Source organism: Bos indicus x Bos taurus, chromosome 3, assembly GCF_003369695.1.
Source record: "Bos indicus x Bos taurus breed Angus x Brahman F1 hybrid chromosome 3, Bos_hybrid_MaternalHap_v2.0, whole genome shotgun sequence".
NCBI lineage: Eukaryota > Metazoa > Chordata > Mammalia > Artiodactyla > Bovidae > Bos > Bos indicus x Bos taurus.
Window position 1 is genome coordinate 9,536,813 of NC_040078.1, and position 26,311 is coordinate 9,563,123.

The window sequence follows — 26,311 nt, forward strand, 5'->3', positions numbered from 1 at the left end:
GAAGTAGTGTTCACGAATGAAAACAGAGAGAATGGGGAAAGAGGTGCCAAAAATGTTAATTTATTTGCTGTGGTCTGTGAGGACCTTGTGAAGAGGTAATGTTTAAGGGGCAATCTGTAGAAAGTGAGGCAGACAGTCATGTGAAGAACTAGAGGAATCATTTCCTGGCAGAGGGACCATCAAAAATAAAGGCCCCGAGGCAGGATTAAATGAGATTATACAACTAAAAGTGTGACATACTTACAGCACAGAGAAAGCTGCAGTTAATTCTCCTACAAGTTCTATCACAATACTCACCATCACCACCACTGCTAGCGTTGTAATAAAGGGGCCAAGAGCTGACTCCTGACTGCTATCCCAAGATCCTGACACAGGGCTATAAGTTTGGTGTCTTCCTCTCTCCTGTTGTTAGGGACTCATGGGAAAATGCACACCCTCCCATCCACCCCTCCATCCCCAGCACAGAAGCATCCCTCCTTACTGCCCATCACACCCTGTCCGAGAAGATTTCTGATGTCTGCTGCTGCGGCTCAGTCACTCAGTTGTGTCCGACTATTTGTGACCCCATGGACTGTAACCCACTAGACTCCTCTGTCCATGGGATTCTCCAGGCAGGAATATGGAGTGGGTTGCCATTTCTTCCTCCAGCGGATTTTCCTGACCCTGTGTCTCCTGCACCTGCAGGCAGATTCTTTACCACTGAGCCACCTGGGAAGCCTCCAACGTCCGCTACTTAGATGAATTTCAAGGATTGCATCTGCTTCTCCCTCCATTCTTCCCCCTCCAAAGACAGCAAGTACAACAGTATAGACTGTTGACTGGTGTTGACAATCAGGGTCCTTCAGCCCACCGTCTCCTCCCCGCCATCCCGACCCTGCTGCTCATAATAAGAGTGGCCTGCTTGTGGTCTGGCATGGAAAAAACAGACGTGGCCCTCAGGGTTCGGGCCTATAGATTCATGGACTCTTTCCTGTCCTAGAAAAGCCTTGATGGCTCTTGGGGTGGGTTCAGCCATCAGGAAGGATGGCCCCACTCTATTCTCTTCCGGATCGTTCTGCAACCTAACTTCTTCCTTTCTCTCTTGCTCCACTGACATCATCTGTTCCCAGGCTGCTTCCCTCTGATCCTTACCTCTTGCCCTCCCTACTGCCTCCTCCACAAGCCAAATCTTGTGGAGGAGGCACACACTTCAACACCACAGTCTGGGAGGGAGGCAAGTGCTAAGGATAAAAATCAGACTTGTGGAAGGGACTTCTTTCATAAAGAAATGCAACTTTATTGTTTTCAAGTACATACATACTGCCTCAAACTAATGTCTTACAAAAGGTCACCAAGTAAAGGTCTTGCAGATGCTTCTTTAACAAACACAGCAGATGATAATTAGCCCATGCATTCACTATTTCTAAATGGATATTCCTAAAGTGTCCAAAAAGTACTGTTTTAGGAGACTACATGTGCTACCCCTAGCGATATTGTTTATGCTCTTAATTTGCTAAACAAATGCCATTTTATTCATTGTGCAAGATAAACCTTTGTCCATGGTCAATAAATCTCAAATTCATCAGGCCCAAATTAATATGGTTTCCCGTTTCGTTTTCTAAGCCCCAGGCAATGACTCGTTATTTCAAGGTACTTCGGATAAAGTAAAATTCCAGTGTATTGAAGTAATAGCCCTTGGGAGGTTTTTTGCCGGCCTGATGTTTATCTGTTGTGCTTCCTTCCTGTCTGCCTTAGGTCTTCCATTTTCCTTAGGTGTGTCTCTCACACTCTTGGTTCACCTAGGTGTCTCTCTACAGGATATTCCCAATGCCTTCTAATCTAAGCCAGGCTTAGAGAATGGGCAGTGCTGCCAATAGAGCAGAGTGCAGGTGGGGAGGAGGTTGAGGAGGAAAAGCATCTTCCTGTAGGGACCTGAAACCACCTCCCTGTCTCAAGGGAAAGTGGGCACAATGATCATAGTGTGAAGGGCGTGTGCCTGGGCGGGACAGCCCTGCGGTCTGAGAGACCAAGGCAGGTCTCCTAATGCTTTCTCTCTTGTTGTCCAGAGGTTCTAACCACGTCCACGACCTAAGCTCATTCTGTGTGTCCCTGGAAGACAGGATGTTTCTGGAAACTTCTCCACCTCAATTCCAGCTCATGGCCTGGGACCTTCTTTTCCAGGGCTGGCTTGGCAGTGCCTGGGAGTGGTGCAGGTTCATCGGGGTGGGCATGATGGGGAATGGCAGCTCCCCCTCTCAGCACCATGTGGAACTTCTGAGGACTTGGCATTCTAAAGGCCAGGGTATTACCAAAGATGCTGACAGAGAGAGCTGGAGTTTCTGTGACACCTGGGCCTTGGGGGCCACCAGACCACAAAGCAAGTGTCTGTGGGGAGTGCCACAGGCACCTTGAGAGTGCAGCCTCAGTGAAACTCCCCAGACTGCTTTCTGGGTCCTGCCTCTGCCTCTGCGACCCTGGAATTTGGTCTGCTGGCGGGCTACTCTAAAGGGCAGGACTCAGAGCTGGGGCCGGGACGTCTATGTCAGAGGTCCCGTCATCGACCCCTCTCCCTTCCTGCCCACCTCCTCCACCATACCCGACCCTCCCACCTGTCCGAGCAGCTCTCCTCTAGCGTTTCCTGAATGGCCTTGGCTGGCAGACAGGCCAGCTTCTCCAACCTGTTCCCTTTCTGGCCTCAGGTCCTAGCACTCACCAGGTGGATTCCAGGTCTGAAGGGGAAGCAGGGGTCAGAGTTGAGCAGGAAGCAAATAGGGGTAAAGGTGGGAAGTAGGATGAGGCTGGGGAGATAAAGGGACCTTGGTGATCGGTGACAGCTCCCCTCCCCTGGTTTAGACAGACCCCTGCCTTTCGGTGTCAATCTGTTCTCGTGGGAGGTGGGGGTGAAGGGGCAGGGACTGCGGAGGGTTGGGGGTACCCCTCAGTTCCTTGGATAAGAAAGACAGCATGTGGAATGAAGCAGGATCTGGGGAGGGGATCCTGACATGTAGTGTCTAAGCTGCTTGCTCCTAGTTAGGCCTCTGGGGCAATCATCCCAAGCTAAGTTACCCTCTCCCCCAACTTGGCCTGCTGAGTTGCCTCATTCTCTAGCCCTCCCCCCCAAATATACCCCAGTGTTTTCCACCCCTACCCAATGCCATCCTGGTGACACCTCCAGGGCCCCCCATCTTCTCTGTGCCTGCTCCTTCTTTCCGACCGGCTCAGTAGTAGGTCTCCTTCTCCACCCAGCCTGTTAGAGAGATGAGGGGTGGGGTTGCAGCATGAGCTTAAAAAGAGGCAAGAGATAAGTGTCCTAGGGGCTTGGGTGGCCGAGGCCAGGTGGCACAGAAGCCTGGAGGGAGGGGAAAACAGCTGTGGAAGGTGGAGAGGGAGAAGGGGACTCCAGTGAGTGGGGCCGTGGGTTAGGGGGAAGGAGAGGCCTGCTCTTAGCACAGGGGCCGGTGGGCCCAGACTGGGATGGGGGTGAAAATAGAAATGCCAACAGGGACTGTTCAAGTAATAAGTGAGTTCCTTAAGGGCAGCTGTCCATGGCTGCTGTGCAAAAATGGGGCCTGGGGTCAACAGCACCTGTGATTTTTCAGGAGAAGTCAGAAATTCAGGTTTTATGTGAAAGCCCCTAAGTTTTAGACATTAGGCCAATTGAAAAACAAACAAACAAAAAACACCCGCCCCATACAGGGCAGCCAAACCAAACAATATCCACGGACCATATTTGGCTTGTAGGCCATCCATTTTCGACCTCCACTAAGTGACCAAAAATGCTTGTTGGGGGAAAAAAAAAACACTTGGTTGATGCCTGGGACTTGGGAGGCCTGGGCTGTAGGGCCAGTTCTGCGGCTCCTCTGTTTTTGACCCTGAACGAATCAATTCACCTCTGCCCCTCTCTTTGTCTGTAAAATGTGGAGGTGGGACTAGATGGCCTCGGAGGGCCCTTCTAGTTCCGATGTTCTGTGATTCCAGGTGGAAGGTGGAGGGCCTCAGAGACCAGTTAGGTGGGACCGGAATCTGAGAGGATGAGGTTCCGCGGAGTCAGGGCTCCAAGGTCCAGGGAGCCCAGGATGGAAAGGCGCAAAGATCCGTAATGGGGATGGAGTCCGCGTTCAGAGCCCTGGAGGGTAGGTAGCCGACAGTGGGGGGTTGCACTTTGCGGGGTCGGGGTGAGGCACGGGGGTGCTTACCACCCGGATATCGCCGCAGGATCAGCTTTCGGACCTCATCGTAGATGAAGATAAGGAGACTGTAGGGGAAGGCGCAGAACCACCAGGTGACCCTGAAGGAAACAAAAGTGTCAGGAGCATCAGAAGTTGCTTCCGAGGTTCCAGAACTTGGCTCCTAGCAGGGGGGCCCTTCCGAGGGGACACTCACTTGAGCGGGTACATTCGGAGAGCCACGCCCATGCCCGGGCAGTAAGACAGAAAGGCCGCCAGTGCTGTCTCCTCCAGGAGCCCAAAAATCAGAATCTTGTTTCTGGAAAGGCAAAGAAAGGAGGGTAAATAGGGTTTGAGCGGAGGGCGAGAAGAGGGGGCAGAGATCTAGGGTGACCCCTGGTGGTGGAAGGGAGAGAGGCGGGAAGAAATGCCGAGGAAAGGCTACAAACGACGTCCTTCTTCAAACGCCCTCTTCTGCTGCTGCTGCCGCCAAGCCGCTTCAGTCGTGTCCGACTCTGTGCGACCCCATAGACGGCAGCTAACCAGGCTCCCCCGTCCCTGGGATTCTCCAGGCAAGAACAGTGGAGTGGGTTGCCATTTCCTTCTCCAAGGCATGAAAGTGAAAAGTGAAAGGGAAGTCGCTCAGTCGTGCCCGACTCTTAGCGACCCCATGGACTGCAGCCTACCAGGCTCCTCTGTCCATGGGATTTTCCTGGCAAGAGTACTGTGTAACCAAACAAAGATTGTCTTTATTTTTTCTTCTTAATGGTTTCACCACCGATTGTTGTCTATAACACATACGTTCATTCATTGAAGAAATGTTTCCTATGTGTTGGGTGATACACAGCCCTGTGCTGGAGAAACTTCCTTCTGGAGAATGGGGGCCTGCCCTCAGGCATCTTATAATCTTGTTAGTGCTCCAGGCCCATGGCCTTTGAAAGTGTCGTCTCCCCAGCAAGATGCTTTGGAAACCCCTTCAGTTCAGGACCCATGGGTGTCTTATACCTTCTCAGTGTCTTCTGCAGCCCCTGGTAGCTGCTGGTCGTAGATACTCAATGAAGAATGGTTATGTTCCCTGCTTGCTGCGCCCTGCACAGTAAGGACTCTCTGCTTCTTGTTCTCTCCTCCCTGCCTTGTCCCCATTAGTGATTTTAGCTCAGTAGAATCTCTTTCTCTTGGGCTACCTTTCTTTATCTAACAGACACTTCCCCTTCTTCTCCCTAGGATCTTAATGCTCTTAACTTCACCAGAGTTTTGGCATCTTTTTTTTTCTTCTTCTTCTTCAAGTAAGAAATTGTGACAAAACTCACGGGGATTGTGCCCATTGCTTGCAGTAATAGAAAAGAAAGAAAATGGGGGTGATACCTTCAGTACTGATCACCATCCAGGCTGGAATTGCAGAGGAAATCACTAAGTGCCCCCCGGATTCCAGGCTTTGGGATGGATGAGCCACCCAGTGTAACAGCTGCGAGCTCAGCCATTCCCCGCTGGGTGACCTCAGGCATGTCAGAGGATGTATGTGAATCACTTAGCACAGTGACTGGCACCTGTAACTCACACTAGTAGAAGGCCCGGAACTTGACTCCGAGTAACTCTCTGCCCTGCAAGAATAACACCACCATCACAAGGCAAGTGCTACGAACTGGAGCCACCTGCCAAGTGGAGGGGAACACAGGAGATCCTGTATTTAGGGCTGGCCCAAGGGTGAGGATGGGTGAGGATTAGAGTATAAGATGGAAGGAATGGAGGAAGGGAGAGAAGAGGTATGGGGAGAAGATGAAAAGGAAGATGGAAGACCATCGTGAAGGAGATTTTAGAAGCAAATTGAAACTCATCAGAAATGGTCATAGCCCTCCTTCCTCTTCTCTCATCTATTTCCAACAATGCTACAGATATACAGCTGGGCAACTGCCGTCTGAGACTCCAGCAGATCTGGGCCTGTATGGGTGGGTGAGTGTGTGCTCTGCCCGGTGGGCGGGGCCAACAGGTGGTGGGCGGCGCTCACTTCATTCCCTGCTGGAAAACTGAGTTGCGGCGGGTCTTGCAGATGATGAGGTCAGCCCATTGCACGACCACAATGCTGGCAAAGAAAGCCGTGTGGCATGTGAACTCCACCACCTTCCGCTGTTCATAGGTCTGCGGGGGGCAGGCAGAGAGAGGTGAGAGAGTGAGAGGAAAGGGGAGGACCAGAGTTCATTATGCTCCAGGGTGGATGTTAAACACTGGGCACCTGCACCATCCTTAGCCTCCAATCCCACCAGCCCCCACTGACCACTCCTTTCAGGCATTCAGCCCCACCCTATGCACATGCATCCGCACTTACGCGGCCCACTCACCCACTCCTGTCCGTAGCTGTCCTCCAAGTCATTCATGGACCGGTCATCCCAGTCCAGGCGGATTCCCAGAAGCCGCGAAGGTAGAAAACCATTCTCTGCCAGGATCACAAAGTAGGTGAAGAAGCCACCCAGAGCCTGGATCATCCCTGTAGGTGGGCAAAGGACAAAGGGCAGGGCCTGGGTCAGAGCAGGTAGCAGGGTGGAGCCAGCCCCTCTGGGCCAGAGATGGACATCGCTGACCCTTGGGGAGGCGGCCCTTGTTCTGGAATTTTGCAGGGGGGTCATCCCTTCAAAAGCCAGGAAAGGCATCCTCTTGGGGTTCCCTCCTGAACCCGGGGTCTGGCCGCACCGATCTGTCCATAGGCCATGCTGATGAGCCTCTCGTTCACCAGCTTGTCCGTCTGCGGGTTGCGTGGCTGCCGCTTCATGATGTCACTCTCAGCTGCCTCATAGGCCAAGGAGATGGCAGGGACCTGTGCAAGGGGGCCGTGGGTGGTGGGGAGGGCATTTGAAGGGAGAGGGTGGGAGCAGAGGACAACCAGCAGTGAAGAATCTTCGACACAATTCAAACACTTAGTAAGTTCCCCAAACCCGCTCATCCTCCAGGCCTGTGCTTCTCTTCTCTGCAACCCTCCCAGCCTCCTCGGGTGCCCCTGCTGCACCTCTTCTTCCCTCTGCTGCCTATCCCTACCCACTGCAGCCCACGACTGCCTTGCCCCACCACCTCCTTCAACCCCTGACCTCACCATATCAGTGCCCAGGTCAATGCAGAGGATGGTCACGGTGCCCAGAGGCAGGGGGATGTTGGCGATGATGAACAGCAGGAAAGGGGTGATCTCGGGGATGTTACTGGTCAGGGTGTAGGCGATGGATTTCTTCAGGTTGTCAAAGATCAGGCGGCCTGTGGGGAGGTCCTGAGGGCATCAGGGAGGCTGGAGGGACCCTGCCCACCCCTGGCTCCTGCAAGCATGGCTGCCCATCTTCCCAGTAGGGGGAGATTTTGTATTGGAGCTAAATCAGAAGGTGGATGCCTGAAACCCTGAGTTGAGTCTGTAATTGAGGTAAAAGGCAGGGAAGCAGCTGTGCCAGCTCGGAATCCAGGGTGCCACCCCAGCCCGTGCAGTCCCTCACCCTCCTCCACGCCAGTGACGATGGAGGCAAAGTTGTCATCCAGCAGGATCATGTCGGCGGCCTGCTTAGAAACGTCGGAGCCAGCAATGCCCATGGCGATGCCAATGTCCGCCTTCTTTAGCGCCGGGGAGTCATTCACCCCATCCCCCGTCACCGCCACAATGGCTCCCTGGGGAGAGGGTACAGCCAGAGCTGGGGGTGCAGCCCCTGTACACGCCTGGCCCTGGCCCTGGCCCCTGCCCCCCACACCCACCTGCCTCTGGCAGCCCTCCACGATGATGAGCTTCTGCTGAGGAGACGTCCGGGCAAAGACGATCTCCGTGTGATTCTTGAGGATCTCGTCCAGCTGCTCCGACGTCATATCTTTCAGGTCAGAGCCGTGCACCACACACGCCTTGGCTTCTCTGGAGGCAGGGGCAGAGCCCACTGATTCCCTGGAGCCTGAGAGCACCCCCTGCCCCTCCTCGCTGCTGCAGGGACTCCCCCACAGCTTCAGTCCCCCTCTCCTTCTGCAGCTCAGTGCCCTGCCTTTCCCACTTCTCTCTTAGAGGGGATGGCGCTCAGTCCTCCCCGTGTGGCGTCACCGTGGTCATCTGCACGTGTGCTAGGCCACATGCTGGTTACACGTATCTCGCTCCCATAGCAACCTGGCAGCGCAGAGACACCCTCATCTTGAGAAAATGGAGGCTCAGGAAGGGAAAGTGATGTCTTCACGGTTACACAGCACAGCCTGGTCACCCACTCAGGACCAGGGAACCAGAAGTTAGGGAGAGCCCGGGATGCTCGAGCGTCCTGTGGGAGAGGCTGAGTTGATGTGAGGGGTCCTGCGGAGCCTCACCTGGGGTTGACTTGGCTAACAGGAATGTTGAGCCGGGCGGCAATGTCCTCCACTGTCTCGTTGCCTTCTGAGATGATGCCCACGCCTTTGGCAATGGCCTTGGCTGTGATGGGGTGGTCACCGGTCACCATGATCACCTGGCGGGAAGAAGAAAAGAGAGAAGGAAAGAAGCATTCCGTTCTTTTCTCCTTTTATTCCTTCCCCAAAGTCTTCCAACTAAACAGTGGGGCTGGAAGTGGGACCAATGGATAGTGGGTAGTGGGGCTGGAAGTGGGCCCAGCCAAAATAACTGAACTGTGTGTGTTTGGGAGGGAGGGTGAGAGGGAGAGATGGCAGGTTGTGTTCAGGAGATACACAGAACATTTGCCTAAATGCAGGAAAGCCTCTCTAATAGAGTAACGAGGTTAATGCGGGTCCCCTGTAAGAGGAGCCTCTAGGATTGTTTAGGAGTTTGGATTCCATGGGATACAAGGTTGTCAGAATTGGAAAGACTTAACAGCTCCTTCATCTCACTGATGAGGAACTAAAGGCTTCGGCCGTCTGTTTTAGCCCCTTCGGTTGCAGCCCCTTCATTGCTGTAAGTCCCAGGAGCCAGGACGGACATGGCTTTCTTACTGCTCAATGTGGTGGCTGCTGGCATCCCGACTGGACTGGGCAGGGATGGGAGGGGACACCTCCTCTGGCTCTCCCTCTACCTTCCGTCTCATGGTCCTCTGCCTCTGCCATCCCTTCACCACGGGGTTCCCCGCCTCAACAGCAACGATGTTCATTGCTGCTGTTGCAGAATGGATGCAGTTGGATGAGGTGGGTGGTTAGCATCTGAGAGGCTGGATAAGAGGCTTTTATAAGCGTCAGAGCTGGCTTAGGACAGCATTTGCATGTGGGGGTTTTTGGAGTGAAACCCACAGATCTGAGAAGGAAGCCTCTTTAGGCCCCACTGCCTTCTCTTCCACCCCCAAAGGCCATACGGGCCTCCCAACTGAAAGACAGAAGCATCTTTGCAGTCCTCATCCTTCTTCACCCCCTGAGGAGTTTGGCCCTGTCCACCACCCTCTCCTTGAAGCCCTGTCCTCCCTTGGTAGGCATATTCCTGCTTTCCCAGAAACATCTCCCCTGAGCATCTTACAGACCCTTCCAATGTCAGGGCAAGTAGAACTAGTGATCTATTCCCACCACCCTCACTGAGCCTCCCTCTCTGCTCCCCACCTGAGATTCTGTCCCTCTGTTCATCCAGTCCCTCTGTCTTCTGGATCTTCCTTGCCTCTCGATTTGAGTTTGCCCACCAAGTTCTCAAAACATCTGTCAAGTGTTAACTCCTCCACTCCCTTTGTCGCTGCCCTCATTTGGGTCATTTCCTTGCCTGTGCTACTGTGTCACCTTCTTACACTGTCTCTCTGACTCGAGTTAACTCTTCTCCAAGTGCAGCCCCTCCTCCATGTAGGTCTAGCCTCCTAAGAGCTAGCTCTGTCCTGTGATACCTGTGACTCCCAGTGGCTCGCGGGATAAAGCCCAAGACTGGCATTTAAGCAAAGTCCTTCCAACTGGCCCTGGCCTTGGCTCCAGTCTCCATCCCAGCCACTCTGCAGCCACCTCCCAGTGCCACCCCCATGTGCCCTGAACAGCTCAACCACGACAGGGTACACGCTGTTCTCTGCTCCTGCCTTCCACTCCCTCCTTCCTTTCCAAATGCTCTTCACCCTTCGAAGACCAGATCGAATATCATGCCCTCTGTAAAACTGTCCAGTTCTCCAAGGTGGACTTAATTGCTCACTGCTGCTCTGAGTTTCCCGGACGTGCCTTCCCAGGCCTGGCGACAGTTCTGATCGTGGCAACAGGCTGCCAGGTGACAAGGGGAGCATGGGCTTTCCGGATGAGCTGGCCAGGCTTCCTCTAGCCAATCTCCCTCTTAATAGCAGTTTTATTTTGGGAAAGCTATTTACCGTTCTGAGTCTCAGCTTGTTTTATTTTTAAATGGGAGTAGTGATGCCTACCTCACAGACAAAGAGTGGTGGCAGGGTTCAGAAATCACATATATGTACATATATACACACAAGTGCTTGAGTGTGATGGTTAAAAAATAGCAGATGCCTTGGTTCAAATCCCAGCTCTACCACTTACTAACTCTGAGGCCTTGGGCATGTTACTCTAAGCCTCAGCTTCCCTTCTGTAAAAAAAGGGAAAATAGTAGTGCCTACTTATAGGGTTGTAGTGAAGATCAAATGAGATCATGCGGATTTGGTGCTTAGAATAGTACCTGATACATATTCTGGTGGTGGTTGCTGTTTAGTTGCTCAGTTGTATTCAACTCTTTGCGACCCCACGGACTATAGCCCGCCAGGCTCCTCTGTCCATGGGTTTCTCCAGGCAAGAATACTGGAGCGGGTTGCCATTTCCTACTCCAGGGATCTTCTCGACCCAAGGGTCAAACCCACGTCTCTTGAGTCTCCTGCTTCGGCAGGCAGATTATTTACCACTGGCGCCAATATAAAGCCTCACAAAACAATGGACTCTTTTTATTATTAGAGTATCTGCCCCTTAGCAGGTGCACAAAGACCCTAGCTGTTGAAATTGCTCTGTGATTAATTTTAAGGCATCTTTCCCCCAGAGGGATCATGAACTCTGGAGGCCAGGCACTGTATCTTATTTGTTTTCGTATCCCCAGTGCCCGGTTCAGCCCTCAATAGACAGACTGAGTTGAACTGATTTGGGAGTAGGTGAGATGTTGAAAAAGGAAGAACAAACGATGGCCTCAGAACTGGCAACTGGACAGGCTAAGAGTGGTAAAGAGCTGTATCTTGGAAACAAGAAAGTAACCAAGATGGAAGGGACTTTTGTTTGTTTGTTGAACACCAGCACCTTGAACAGTGCCTGGTACATACTTGGTAAACAATAAAACATTTGTTGAATGAAGCACACACGTAGCACAGAAGAGGGAGTAGTTGTTGAGAAGGTCTAATCTCATCCCAAACAGCTAGAGAGAAGGAGTGGGCAGTGCCTGGGAAGGGGAAAACAACTAGATCTCCAAGACAGGGGTGCCTGATCAGCTTGAAATCAGAGTGGAAGGAGCTGTGCCCTGGAGAGAGAGAGGATGGGCATGGAAGACTGGTTACTCTGAGCAGAAGGACCAGAGTGAGAGTCTAAGGCAGGGCTGAAACTTTCCTTGCAGATGGATAGCTTCTCCTCTTGGTCAGTGGGAAGGAGGCCACCCGTGGTCGTGTCTCCCCAGGGAAGCAGCCCTCACGTCCCCTGGACCTTTGGTGTTTGGGAAGAGGGACGAAGTGAGGCCGGTACCTTGATGCCTGCACTCCGGCACTTGCCCACAGCATCGGGAACGGCAGCCCGTGGAGGGTCAATCATGGACATGAGCCCCACGAAGCAGAGCTTCTCTGTGGGAAAGTTCAGCTCATCCGTGTCAAATTTGAAGCCCCGAGGAAACTTTGCAGAGGGCAGATTCAGTTGACAGAAGCCTGAAGAGGGCAGATGGGAGGAGTGAGAGCAGGCTGGTGGTCACTTTGGTGTCCCCCTGCGCCCCTCATCCCAGGGAGGCCTTCCTGAGCCCTGCTCCCTGCTTCTGTCCCCTCACCCAGGACGCGCTCCCCGAGCCCTCCCAGCTCCAGGTAGGCATTCTGGAAGGCATCTTGCATCTCCTTGTCCAGAGGGATCTCCTTGCCCTGCACCAGGATGGAGGAGCAACGGTCCAGGATGCGCTCAGGGGCCCCCTTCATCACCAGCACGTGGCTCTGGGGGCTGTCTTCTCGCTCGTGGATGGACAGCTGGAGAGAGGACAGGCAGTTACAGAGGGGGCCAGACTTGTCTCAGAAGCTCCAGCGCCCAGCACGGGGCCTGGCAAAGAGCAGAGGATGGTAAGATTCCCTTAATAAAATAATCCCTGAGCTATTGACCACTAGCAACATAGCGAGAGTCTCTGTGTGTGGATGGGTGTTTGGACCTCATAGTCATAACCCTGCAACCTGCCGGTCACTTTCCCATATGACATTTATTCATTCAGCAGATATTTCCTCTGATCACTTAGGACAGGCCCTGGGCTACGGGCGACGTGGCTCTGTCATCAGCATGCCCCATCACCATACTGGGTTCAGGGGGCTTTACCCATATGGCTTTTTAGATTTTATTTATTTATTTATTGGCTGCGCTGGGTCTTCGTTGCTGCATGAGCTCTTTCTCCAGTTGCGGTGAGCAAGGTCTATTCTCTAGTTGCAATGTGTGGGCTTCTCATTGCCGTGGCTTCTCCCGTGGAGCATGGGCTCTAAAGCACACGGGCTTCAATAGTTTGCAGCTCTTGGGCTTTAGAGGACGGGCTCAGTAGTTATGGTGCCTGGCCTTAGTTGCCTTGAGGCAAGCGGGATCTTCCGGACCAGGGATTGAACCCGTGTTCCCTGAATGGCAGGCAGATTTTTAACCATTGGACCGCCAAGGAAGCCCCACCCCTATGGTTCTGAGGCTGCTGTCCTGGCATTTAACAGGGACAGGCTGGGGGATACCCTAAGGATATTTCCAAAGTATGATTCAACTGAATGGAATGGAACTGTTAGGGGACTGGAGCCAGAGGATGTGGAGAAGAGTTGAGAGGGTGGCAGCTTATAGAAACAAGAAACAAAGATTTGGGAGCTGGGGACAGGAGTTGGTTGCAACCAGACGTCTGGTCATCCATGCTGCCAGGGGGATGAGGCAGGGGTGAGAGGAGCTGATGCTCAGAGGGCCTCTCTCTGCCTGAGGATTCCCCCTTGACTTTGTGTGCCCCTCACTCCCATCCCTTCCTCTCCTCCTGACCCGGCATCCAAACCCCACCTGGTACTTATTGGTTGAGTTGAAAGGGATCTCTGCCACCTTGGGGTTTCTATCCCTCATCTTCCTCACGGAGCCGCAGGACAGCTCAATGCACTTGAGGAGAGCTGACTCGGAGGCATCACCTGCTGTGTCCCGCTGCCAACAAGCAGAATTCAGTGTCACAGTGGAGGACCAAGCACACCATCCTCTGGGCAGCCACAAGGTGTGAAAGGGGAAGCTGTGTGTCAGGAAAGGGGGTAGACTGCGAGGACCCCCCACCTTACCTTAGACACAGAGATGTTTTCCTGCCCTGCCTTGAACACAGCACGGTTGCAGAGACCAGCAATCCGGGATAGGGCAGTCCATGTCGGGGATCGTTTGTCAAAAGTGGCCCCTGGGAGGAAAGGAGGGAGAAGAAGGAGGTTGGCTCCACTTTAGAGCCCTTATCTCATCCCACCCGCCCTGCCAACCCCGGTGCTCTGAACATTCCCCCCCGCTCGGGTAGAGCGCCCAGTCACCAGACTGATCTTCCGTGGTGTCGGCCTCATGGATCTGATTGTCGAACCACATGTGGGCGACGGTCATGCGGTTCTGGGTGAGGGTTCCGGTCTTGTCGGAGCAGATGGTGGAGGTGGAGCCCAGAGTCTCCACCGCCTCCAGGTTCTTCACCAGGCAGTTCTTCCGAGCCATGCGCTTGGCTGTCAGGGTCAGACACACCTGGTAGAGAGAGTGGGCAGTAAAAAGGGCTCCACCTGGAGCTGGAGATGACCTTGTTCTTACCCCAGACCATGGCTCTGTCCCTTCTCTCTTGATCCTACTCCATGAACATGGAGAGGGACCTAGGTGTAAGTCGTGAATGTGTGCCACTTTAGACATGTTGAGCTGAGATCATGAGTGTATATTTAGGTGAAATGTCCAGTAAGGAGTTGCAGGTGTTTGGCCAGAGCAGGGTGTAGGTATGTGCATGTCATCAAAATGGAACAGGCACCAGGGACTGGGAGGAGAAGAGCTCACTCGGGTGCATTAGGAGATGAACAGAGCACTGAGGCCTGACGACCAGTGAGGGGTGGGGAGAAGGAGACGCTGCAGGGAACAGGGGAGAGGAGAACCGGGGCAGCAACCTGTCGCAGCCCTCCGCAAAGGAGAGAATGCTAGGGACGTGGACAGCAGTATCCATTTCAGCAGCACAGTGAAGGGTGGGAGCTAAGGAAAGGTCACTGGATTTGCTAGTCACTCACTGGTGACCTTTGAGAGAGGCTTGACAGGAGGGTTGGCCAGGACGAGCTCCAGATGGCAGTGGAGAGATGACTAACGAGGGTTGTGAGGAATGGTGACTAGCAAGAGCCCTGGGAGCAAAACTGAGTGCTAAGACACAGCCCAACCTGAGACTTTTCTTACTCAAACTCTGAGCCAGGCACTAAAGCGGACTTTTTCAGACCCACATTCTAAGCCATGTAGTAATGAGAAATCGAATGTGTGATTTTAGAGGCTAAATTGTGAAAAAATTGCAGAAAAGCTATAAGCCTCTCTTGCTTTTGAGGCAGGGGAGCAGAGCCCTCCCCGGGTAACCCCTCAACCTGACCCACTCACGGTGACAGTGGCCAGCAGGCCCTCGGGCACGTTGGCCACAATGATGCCAATAAGGAAGATGACCGCCTCCAGCCAGCTGTAGCCCAGGATGAGGGACAGCACGAAGAAGGAGACCCCCAGGAACACGGCCACCCCTGTGATCAGCTGAATGAAGTGCTCAATCTCCATGGCTATGGGCGTCCGCCCGACCTCCAGGCCTGAGGCCAGAGTGGCTATACGGCCCATCACTGTCCGGTCACCTGTGGCAATCACGATGCCCCTGGCAGTGCCTGCAACACAGGAAGGGATACCAGGTCGGGTACCTTGGGGATCCTAGGAACTGAAGTCCCTTCCTGCTTCCTGGGAAAGGAAAGCCAGCACAGCGTGCATAAGCCAAGGACTCCCATCCTGGAGGGTGCCTCCAGAAGACTACCTCCCTTGGCTTCCTCTCCCAGGACAGATGGCCAGTCCCAGAACTCAGTGCAACAGCACGTTATTCTCTCTTATACTTGTACCTGGGGCGGGGGTAGGGGGCAAATCCTTGCAAATAAACTCAAAGTTCACATTGAGGAGATTCAGTGAATGTAATAAAAGTATTGCCTGTGGTTATTTCAGTAAAATCAATCTCATCTCTTAGATTTTGTGTGTGCTTAGTCGTGTCTGACTCTTTGTGACTCCATGGACTGTCACCTGCCAGGCTTCTCTGTCCATAGCATTTCCCAGGAAAGAATACCGGAGTGAGTTGCCATTTCCTTCTCTAGGGGATCTTCCTGACCCAAGGATCAAACCCACATCTCTTGCGTCTGTTGCATTGGCAGGTAGGTTCTTTACCACCGCGCCACCCTGGAAGCCCTAATCTCACACTTGTTATCATTTAAAAATATAACAATATTTTTGAACACAATATATTGTGTTCGTAAGTAAATTTGTAAGTAAAGCACTTATGGATTTTCCATGTAGGCATAAGTTTTTGTTTCTCAACACTAGGTACAAATCTCTCTAGAAGAAGCTAGGCAACCACTAGCTCTTAGGTAGACATTCCAGGGGTACTCAGGGGAGGAAGTGCACTGTTGTGGAAAGAGCATGCATCGGAACCCGCCAAACCTGGGTTTGCATCCTTGTGTGAATTCCTTCCTACTGATTTTAATAATGAAATGAGACAGTGCTGTGATATACCTAAAGCAGCATCTGGCACATAGTAGGCCCTCCAAAAACATTAGTTCCATTCATTTCCTCTCCTCTCTCCAAAGTCAGTTCAGGGTAATCAGTGGCATGTTTTACGAGGCATTTTTACCAATTGTGGGAAATGCAGAGCAACTTTCAGAATCTCAGGACATTAAAACTTTAGGAAACAATGTGTGGTGATATTTTTTGCTGTGAATCCAACTTGCTGAAGGAAGGGAAAAGCCCAGAGAAACAGAACACACTGCAGAGAAATGAGATACAAGAAGGGAGAGGTGTGTGTGGAGGGGGGAAGGGGGAGGCGGCAGATACAAGGCCCATTTGACCCACTTTCTGAGGCTCATCGTCTAGTCAGACACTTCCTCCCACCAGCTCAACTCAGCCCCCGACACCACTCACAACCACAGAGGGTAGGGTTTCGGGTGGGCCTGGACTCCAGCCACTCGGCGGTGACAGCTCTGGGGCCTCTTCCTGGCCTTTGGTTATCTCTAGAAGCCAGAGCTGAGGGCCCACCGGGCAGCCTGTGCATGACCAACAGTTCCTTTGGTGAAGCCCAGGCCTGGAGGCGGCCTGAGGAAAGGCCCGAGTGTTCACCTGGACCGGATGCTTTCTTACCCCTTCCCCAGTCTGGGTCCTGGTCAAACAAGAGTCAAGAGGTGAAGCAACTAGCCCTAGAACCAGGAGTGAAGGGGGCCATCAGTCAAACCAAAGACTTCTAGGAGTTGAGGCTGGTTTGGGGGATATGTGTGTGTGTGTGTGTGTGCGTGCGTATAGTGGTCTTGGCTCATATCTGAAGGCTTAGGAACCCGCTCTGTCCTGGGGTGGACAGAACAGAGCTCTTACTGTGGGGAGGTAGCTATTCCATGGGGTCACACTGCTGGAGATATTATTCCTATAATACTCAGGGCTCCAGACCCTTTGATTCCCTTCTCCCTAGCCAGGCTCTTGACAAGCAAGCATGGCCACAGCCCCATGGGCCTGCCTGGGGACCCACGATTCAGGCTCCTCCCACAGCTGCTGCTGGAAGCAGGGGCTCCCCACCAGGCTGGTCTCTCACCTTCCACACAGTTGGTAGAGAAGAAACAGATATTGCGGGTCTCCAGGGGATTCTCGTGGGTGAACTCAGGGGAGCGGGTCTGGGGTTCTGACTCGCCTGTCAGGGAGGAGTTGTCCACCTGAGGAGAAAGGCAGTGTGGGGGTCATCAGATAGGCAGACACGCTCGTGCACACACAACTGTGTCCTGACTCCAGCCACACTCAGTCACCATGACACTGGAGACAGAATTACACTTGCTCTCATCACATATTTATAGTGTTACTCAGCTATTGTCCCTGCTCTGGTTTGGAATCTGGGCTCATCGACTTCTTCTGTGACCTTGAGCTGGTTACTTAACCAATAGTGCTTCTGATTTACTCTTCTTTAAATGGAAATGGAAGCAGAATGTCTGCACTGCATACCTACAGGGGCGCCACTAACTATAGTCTGTGAAAACGGCACTGTCTATGGTTGTGTGGGGAATGATTATGTGACCACGCACAACATCCCTGGGTGATTACACCACTCTGGCAGAGTTAAATTAGATAGCCTGTGTGAAAGTCTATAAAGCATCTGACACATACTCAATAAATTGTTGCTATGAAGTGGATATCAAAGAAACTCAAAGAAACACCCAGGGTGCAGAGCATTCATGGCACACAGATACAAGCAAACAACGTGCAAGCTCTAGTACAGGACAAGGTGGGGCTGGGCACTGTGGGAGCAGGTGTTGACACCTGGACCCGAGTCTCCCAAACTTTAAGCCTCTAGCTGACCCCTCGCAGCCTTAGACAGCTTGCTTTTTAGACTCTGCCAGTAGCTCTGACACGGCGCCCTCACCTTGCAGCCGTGAGAAGAGATGATCCGGAGGTCAGCGGGCACGCGGTCCCCACCCTTCACCTCCACCAGGTCGCCCACCACCACCTCCTCCGCGTTGATCTGCATCTTCTCTCCTTCTCGCACCACAAGGGCTTGCTGCAGGGAAGTTGTGCTCATCTCTACCCCGACCTTCCTCTTGCACCCGTCTCCCCCCTCACCTCCAATCCCATCAAGGAGAAGGACAAACCCGGCACCCTTAGAAACAAGATAGGTCCCAGTGTGGAGAACTGGAGGGTCTTTTCTGCCCAAGCCTCCTTCTCTGAGCACAAGGAGTTGAGAAGAGCTAAGCCAGACTCTCCCAGAAACCTAACGCCCCAGCCCCCAGCCCAGCCCCCAGCCATCTACCTGAGGCACCATGTTCTTGAAGGAATCCATGATCTTGGAGCTCTTGGCCTCCTGGTAGTAGGAGAAGCAGCCAGTGACGATGACCACAGCTGCCAGCACCACGCCCAGATAAAGCTGGTAAGGACAAAGGCTTTGAGGGACCTGACTTTTCCCAGCCCTAGAGGGACAGCTGCCACTCAGGGTGAGAGTTTAGTGCCCCTTTGTTTGTGTCTGAAAGTGAGAGTAGTGGAAGAAAGTCCTCTCCCACCCCACCCCCCAACCTGCTAATCCCCAGCCACCTAAGACTAGAGGGGATGGGGAAATTGTAGGGAGTTCCCAGGACTAGGGCTTCTTGAGCGGGGAAAGACCTGGGGGTGGAGACAAGTCCACTTAAGTGTGAAGGAACAAGGAGAGGCTGTCTCCACCATGAGTATGTGTGTTGGAGGGGGTGTTTCTAGATGTGTATAGAAGGCTTCCTGGTGGCTGAAACGGTAAAGAGTCCACCTGGAGGTCAGGAGACCTGGGTTTGATCTCTGGGCAGGAAGGTCCCCTGGAGGAGGTCCCAGTAACCCACTCGAGTATTTTTTCCTGGAGAATCCCATGGACAGAGGAGCCTGGCAGGCTACAGTCCATGGGGTCACAGAGTCAGACCTGACTGAGCAATTAACACTTTCACTTTCAGAAGCCTCACCCCTTTTCAGTCCAAAGAGCTGAAGGGCTGTGGGATTGTACAAGAGGTCTTGCTCCCTGCCTCTCCCCGACCCACTGTACTGAAGATTTAGGGCTACAGGACAGAGTCATTGGCTGGTTCAGAGGTCAGGTGTGCTGGCTTACATTGTCGTTGGACGGTTCATCCTCCATGGCAGCCTGGATGCCAAAGGCCAGGAAGCAGAGGATGGCCCCAATCCACAGTAGGATGGAGAAGCCCCCGAAAAGCTGACGACAGAACTTGACCCACTCAGGGGTGGTTGGGGGTGGGGTGAGGGCATTGGGTCCATCCCGAGCCAGAATGTCCTGGGCCCGCTGGTTGGTGAGGCCCTGAGGGAGGTGAAGAGAGGTGAGGGAGCTGATCTCACATCCAGAACCAACCTGGCCCTTCACCATTTCCCGGCAGGAACCTCACAGGGGCATAATGTCCAGGTGGAGGGAAAAATCCCACCTGGTTGGAAGGGGTGGGGGTCATCAGGAGAGGCCACATGGAGGAGGTGGCATTTGCAATGGGTGTTGGAGGTTTTGAAGGCTGAGGATATGGGCTGTGGCTCCCCCAACTCTGGTCAACCTTGGGTTGAGACACATTTTGGTTAGGGCCCCAGTAATCTCCTCTGGAGGCAGCCTGGATAAGGCTCTCTGAAAAGACATCTTACTTGGCCCCGTCCCCCCACCCTGCCTCATCTCTCTCTTCCTTCAGATTCTCCCCTTCACCAAGGATTCAAGAAGGTCCTACATTATTGACCATCAATGTCACACAGCCTTGGTCTCCACTCATCACTTTCCCCAGAAAGCTTCACCTCGCCCTTTATCCTGAGCCCAAGGCTGGCCCAGACATCCCTCTCTGGTCCCCTTGTATCCCAGGCATGATTCTAGGGCTGCACTCACCACAAGGCACTGGACTGCTAGATTTTGAGCTCCTTGAAGGCAGAAGCCATTTCTTAACTATTTTTCTATCTGTCCTCTTGCTTATTCAATAAATGTGTACTGAGCGCCTACACATCAGGCAATCGAGTCAGAGCTAGGCTCCAGGGATGGACAAGAGCCACAAGTCCCTGCCCTGTGAAGCTGATGATCTCATGAGGGGATACACGATAAACAGACATTACTGCCCGATAGTGAAACATGTTATTTTAAAAAATAAGGTAAGGTAAAGGATGGGGGCATAGAATTTTCAAAAAGGCAGTCAGGGAAGGCCTACATTTTTGATGAATGACTTATTACTTTTCAAAATGATGGGCTTGGTAATGTGACGTGCCACCAACTATTGACGTAATCAAGGGAAGTTACTCTCCCCAAGTGTCCTTGCTTTAATGAACAGGGCTCCACACCTGGCTTGTTGTAAGACTCAGGAAAGTAGCTAATCTTACCCCAGTGCTACGTGCATAGTGGGCGCCCAGGGCTTTACTGTGACAGCAGTCCTGGGTTCCCTCACTACTACAGGTATGTCGGTTCCATGAGAGGTGTCACTGAGCTGCTGCCCGGAGGCCCTCTGGGGCCTTGGGGTGTAAGGAGCCCTGGCTTCCAGGCAGCCAGGGAAGGAGCTATAGACTGAGAAGCAGATGATCTGCACCCTAGTTTTGGCTCTGCCACCAACTAGTCCCTCATCTCTGGCCTTGGGTTTCCTTAACCATAAAGAGGGTTGGATTTGAATTTTAAAGCTCCCTTTTCCCTCAGGCTCTCTCAGGGAAAAGCTTCTCTCACCTCTTTGGTGCTTCCCTAGACACCCCTTCACTGACCTTGGACAGATCCACTTGGTACTTGCGGCCCAGCTCATCCAAGGACAGCTTGTGGTCATCCTGGGGAAGGGAAAGCAAGTTGCTTTGGGGAAGAAAGCTGAGCATGTCTAGAATGCATCTGAGGGCACTCAGAGCACAGCAGGGGAGCAAGGAGCATGCGAGGCTGGGCGCAGGCATCCAGGAGTGCACGGGCTGCATGGGAGACTTTCCCACGTGGGAGACTTTCCCACGTGGGAGACCCAGCGTAGGAGATTTTCCCATGGCCTGCAGGGCAGGCTGGGGCTCACCATGGCCACTTCCTTCTTCAGCTCATCCAGCTCCTTCTCTTTCTGTTTCTTCTTGCCGCCCCCATTTTCCGCAGTGGTGGCTGCAGGCGAGTACTCGCGGCCAGCCTGCAGGAGGAAGGGAGGACCTAGGGAGTCAGGGAGGCTGGAGCTTCTATTCCGACTGAAAGACTGGGAGCCCAGGCACTGGGAGTGGAGGCCAGTGGATTCAAAGTCAGTGGTCATCCCAGGGGAGTAGAGGGGATGCAGGGTGTCAGGGACCCCAGGCCCTCTGTTTTCAAACTGTTGGCAGAGTCCTGGGGCTCTGTGTTTGAACTTTAGGAAAGGCCGAGGGGCTCAGGACTCAGGAGCCCACCTTTAGCTGTTTAGTAGCTGGGCTTCTGCTAAGATTTTGTTTGTTGAAAGAACCCTTAAAGTAAAATAAACAAAAAACTAAAAACCACCATCTTACACTATTTGGAGTTCTGGAAGGGACTGGCTGGGAGAGTTCATCCAGTGGGTAGAAGCACCCTGTGGGAATGTCTTTGTCTCAATGTGTGACTGCTTGACTCAGAGGGGAGAAGAGAGAGTTAGGAATTTGGGGGGTAGGAGTCTTTGGGGAGTCAGGGATCAGGGCAGAGAAGTGTCTAGAGGAGGGGGGAGCCCTAGTGTCTGGTGGTGGAGTGTGGAAATGATGGGCAGGGCTCACAGACTGAGAAATCAGTAGCTGGAGGTTCAGTGCCTCCAGGAAACAGGCACTCAGAGTGTCCTGTTGGGCAGGCCTGCCTGTGACGGGGTAAAAGGCGATTTACAGGACACGAAGCCTCAAAGCACAACTGGGTGAGGAGAGGACCGGGCCCTATTTGTCTAAATAGAGAAGAGATCATCTCTGAGGATAAATCTGAAACTGAAGATGCATGGGACTCCTAGGGCCAGACATTCCTGGGTCCTCTGGTGAAGTCAGGTGGACATTCTAACTGGAGTTTCCCAAGGTCACCATTTCCCCCTCCTCTTACGGGTCAGTGGGCTCCTCATCGCCCTCAGGCTTCCGGGGTCTCACAGGGGACTTTGTGGGGAGAGGGTGAGGAAGCTTTCCTTCCAAGGGGTCTTGGGCGATAGGACAGGAGGGGCTGAGGAGGCCTGGCGTGGCGTGGCCAGTGCCTGCTCGCTCCCTCTTCCCCAGGCTCCTTTCCCAACTCCTTCAGGCCGTGGCGTCCTTGTCGCCAAGGCACTGCTCAGTTGCTGTCCTGTGCCTCTACTTCTCCTGAATCCCAAGTGCCGGGCCAAGGCTTCAGGGATTAGTGTTTCTATAGAAACACTCCTATTTTCCCATAAAGAGAGGATACCTGGGTGGGATTTACATCAAAGGCTTTGTCCCCCCACCCCCACCCCCGCTTTTTTTTTTTCAGGATAATGCTTTAAAAAAAAAAAAAAAAAAAGACCTTTTCTTTTAGAGGAGTTTTAGGTTGACAGCAAAGCTGAGCAGAAATTACAGGTTCCCATATATCTCCTGCCCCCACGGGCATGGCCTCCCCTACCATCAACATCTGGCACCGGTGGTACATTGTTACAATGGATGAACCTACATGGATATATCATTATCACTCAAAGTCCATAGTTTACATTAGGGCTCATTCTGTGGGTTTGGATGAATGTGTAGTGACATATGGGCTTCCCTGGTGGCTCAGAAGGCAAAGGATCCACCTGCAATTCTTTACCATGGAACCTGGCATTGATCCTTGGGTTGGGAAGATCCCCTGGAGAAGGGAAAGGCTACCCACTCCAGTATTTTTGCCTGGAGAATTCCATGGACAGAGGAGTCTGGTGGGCTACAGTCTATAGGATCACAAAGAGTCAGACACAACTGAGCAACTAACACTTTCATTATAATGACATATATCCACTATTATAGTATATAGAGTAGTTTTACTGCCCTAGAAATCCATTGTGCTCAAGGATAATACAATTTTTTCCCATCAAAGAGGAGCAATCCAAGGAATGTGACAGCTGCCCTGATCACAAGAGATCATGCATCTAGCACCTAGATTCTAGCACTAGAAGAAATAGAAGTCTGACCAGTGAAATCAGGAACTGGGGTGGGGGCAGTGCAGTGAGAGGTGGACACCGTTATCGCCTAGATAATGCCTAATGATCTATTTAGAAGGATGTGAGCTCTCCTAGGCTGTGTTGCTCAGAAATGCTCTTCTCAGCAAAGATGACCAGTAAATCTTGCATTTGTTTTCATGTGAAGCATCTATGAATCAGGGCTACTTTTGGCGTCCTGAAGGCTCTCTTCCTGGGGAGACTGAAGCAGCTCAACAGAAGGTGTAGGGAAGGGTTGTGAGTGGTAACCTCTCCTTTCCCCAGTGACTTAGGGGGACTCATTGAATTGAATGTTTTGAAAAGTCCTAGATTCACCAATCTAATTCTTTGGATCCTGTCCTTGGTGGGACAGGGCTGAGAATGGTTGAAAAGCATTGAAGAGCCAAGAGGCAAGAGACAAGGCTAAACAAGCTTCTCTGTGACCCTCCACAGCTCCTAGGGTAGGATGAGGCCTGAGCATGCACAGAGGATTAGGCTACGACTGGGGGCCAAGGAGTAGAGCCCAGAGAATTTCTGCATACTTAGATATGAAATAAAGTTTGTGAAAATTGGAATCATAGGTATGGCTTTAAAAATTTGCCAGCCCACATATGCATGTCTGGCATGTACAGATGATGGCTGAGCAGCAACCCCCAAGTGCCCACCCTGCTCTCTTGCAGGCAGTCACAGAGCTGGGGACACACTGCCCTGTCCCCTCTCCCATCCTGGCAGAGATCTCAGGCTCTGCAGCCAGGAGCCTGCGGAGATCTGGGGCCAGCGGGCTGCTCAGGCAAGAAAGAAAGAGAGGAAGCAAGGACCACCCCCCCTTTCTCCCTCCCTCATCCACAAGTCCACAAGTCCCCCTCTCTGGACCTTGAATGCTGAAGGAGAACAGAGAGTTCTTTCTGAGAGAGCCCAGGGCCAGGACACAGTGGGGGCAGCTGGAAATCAGCCATCGCTCCCCCCACCTCTGCCCTTCGGTGGCAGCTGGAGCAGGCTCCCTCCCCACCCGGCTGTCCCTCCCCCCAGCTCCCACGCTGCCCTTCGATGCCACAGGGGGAGGCCACAGGGGGAGGTGGTGACAGTGAGCTCTTGCTCTGCAGGGAGCAGGGGATGTGGATGGGGGTGCCTTCCCTCTTTGGGGGTCTCAAGGCTGGTTGAACTCTAAGCTGCAAGCCCTAAGGGGCCCCAGCCTCAGTCTGAACAGAACCAGACCTACTCCCTGGCTTGCTACTGGGGGTGGATGGGAGGGAATTCGTGGGCACTGGGGGAAAAGCGCAGGCCCCTGAAGAAGTCAAGGTCAAATCGCTTCTCAAGCAGGACTTCTTGAGCTGGGTCTACCCTGTGCTAAGGCAGAGGAGGGGAGAGGTCAGCGGTCCTGTGCCTCAGCTGGGGACTCCCGCTCCCTGCGGGGAACAAAAGACGTCAAGGTGCAGCTGAGAGTCCGCAGACAGTGTATCTTCCCACGGCTGTGAGCTCTTCCTCTGTGAAGCCCACACATCAGAGACAGCTCTTCACAGACCCTCACGTGCCCCCACACGGTGACATCTATGCCCACTCATGCTCGAAGGCCTGCACATTTGCAAAATTGTCTCCTGAGACACAAACACAGGTGCTCACCCAGGAATATCTGTATCAACCGCAGTCTATGGAGAATGCATGAGTCACCAACACACACACACACACACACACACACCCCAGTTCTATTTATAGCTCCCACCCCAGCTCAGGAACCCTGGTGTCCAAGCTCAGAGTTTTCCCAGCTGCTAAACTTAGTGCGAAACCACGTCCTTGCCTGACCCTCCCAGCCCCAGAGATGCCCCCACAGTTCCCCCTGGCACCCTCTTTCCTCAGCACCCTCCCATCCCTGTTGTTCCCCAGACCCTTTTCCTCTCTGCTGTCTTCGGCCAACATTCCACAAAAGGAAAACCGCTAGGCGCAGGATGTAAAGGGACTGGATCCCTTTTCTCCATATGGAAATTTCATTTCCAAGAATTCAAAGCCCTGGCCCTGCCCCCCTCTGCCCTGGTGGTTGTTAATCTTCCCCTTGGCATACTCAGTGCTGCAGAATGCCACAGGCTGGGGTGGACTGAGGGGGGTGCCGGCAGCTCTCACCAGCCTCTGGGAAAGTCCTCGAAGTATGTGGCTTGGAGCTGGAGGACAATGCTGCCTGCGACGCGCAGGGGTGCTGGACAGGGGGACTCAGGGCACATTTGCTTTCCTCCACGCACTCCTCCCAGCTGTCCTGGGAGCTCAGGGCCCCTGGAGCTGGTGTGCACAACTGCTTGGTGACTCAGGAGTGGACGGCCCCTGTCCCTCTCTCCCACCTCACCTTGGACCCCCATCCCCCAGGCTGAGACTCCTAGAGGAACAGATAGTTTCAGCGGGGGGCGAAGGTGGGGAGCATTGACAGTGGCACAGATCCCTGCAGCTGGGAGGCCAGAGGGTGATGATGGGGATGTGGTGGGGAGGCGCAGGGACAGAGATGGGGCGGGGAGGCGGCAGCGCTGGAGGAGATGCGGGGCTGGGCTGGGGCTGCTGCCGCGGAGGAGGAGGAGAGCGCAGCGGGTGGTGAACGCTGCGGGTCTGTGCACACAGCCATGCTGGAAGACTCTTCGTTCTTCCACTGCTCCTCCCTCCACATCCCATCCTGACCTCGTCCTTTCCCGCCAGCCTCCCTCACATCCAGAGAGCCCTACGGCTCCCTCCAGAGTGACCCCTGCTCTTTGGAGATACTCACCCCACGGCCCATCTTGGGGCAGAGTGGCTGAGGGACCTAGACGGGAGAGGTCGCCAGGAGGAACCCAAGCCCAGATCACCAGTCTGGGGCAGTGGCCAGAGACCCCGGCAGACAGACCGAGACAGTGAGCAACAGGGTAGCTTTAAATAGGTCCCTCTCCCCCTCTCCCCCGCCTTCCACTTCTCGGGAAAGAAACGTTTGTTGAAACAGGATCTCTGAGGACTCCTCCCCTCCCGCCCCTTAAGCAACTGGCCCGTGGAAGGTCCATTTGTCCCGCTGGGTGCTCCCCCTGGGTTCCCCTCACCCTCCGAGGCCTGGCACCACCGCCGAGAGCAGCGGGGCGGCGGGGGGGGGGAGGGGGGAGGGGGGAGGGGGGAGGCTGTGCCCCGTGGGGAACGCGCCCCTCAGGACGAGTGCCGGGGACCAGTCCTCTCAGCCTGGTAGAGGCCGGAGCCCATGAAGTGCGACATCTTCCTCTCGATTTCCTGATGGGGAAACTGAGGCCCAGGGAGACTGACAGTTTGAGCTGATGAAACAGAATCAGAACCCAG

At 53.5% G+C, this 26,311-nt stretch overlaps 1 protein-coding gene across 1 annotated transcript; it reads right to left on the minus strand.

Moving 5' to 3' along the window:
• Positions 1-1,252: 1,252 nt before the first annotated feature.
• On the minus strand, positions 1,253-25,894 carry LOC113884294 (sodium/potassium-transporting ATPase subunit alpha-2). Its single transcript, XM_027528771.1, has 23 exons — positions 25,761-25,894; positions 20,963-21,067; positions 20,676-20,735; positions 19,063-19,266; positions 18,250-18,363; positions 17,866-18,000; positions 17,047-17,164; positions 14,829-15,097; positions 13,757-13,955; positions 13,523-13,632; positions 13,260-13,394; positions 12,034-12,223; positions 11,742-11,917; positions 8,451-8,587; positions 7,866-8,016; positions 7,613-7,781; positions 7,228-7,382; positions 6,831-6,954; positions 6,482-6,627; positions 6,151-6,281; positions 4,363-4,464; positions 4,176-4,267; positions 1,253-3,226 (listed from the first exon to the last, which is right to left on the minus strand). Exons 1-23 carry the CDS (start codon positions 25,770-25,772, stop codon positions 3,198-3,200), a joined length of 3,063 nt encoding a protein of 1,020 aa, XP_027384572.1. The 5' UTR covers positions 25,773-25,894; the 3' UTR covers positions 1,253-3,197.
• Between the last annotated feature and the right edge of the window lie 417 nt (positions 25,895-26,311).

Coding starts and splice junctions, on each gene's coding strand:
- LOC113884294 (XM_027528771.1), bottom strand. Junction 7,782..7,865: donor TGGAGGGCTGCCAGAGGCAG/GTGGGTGTGGGG, acceptor CCCTCTCCCCAG/GGAGCCATTGTGGCGGTGAC. Junction 6,282..6,481: donor ACAGCTACGGACAGGAGTGG/GTGAGTGGGCCG, acceptor TGCCCCCCGCAG/ACCTATGAACAGCGGAAGGT.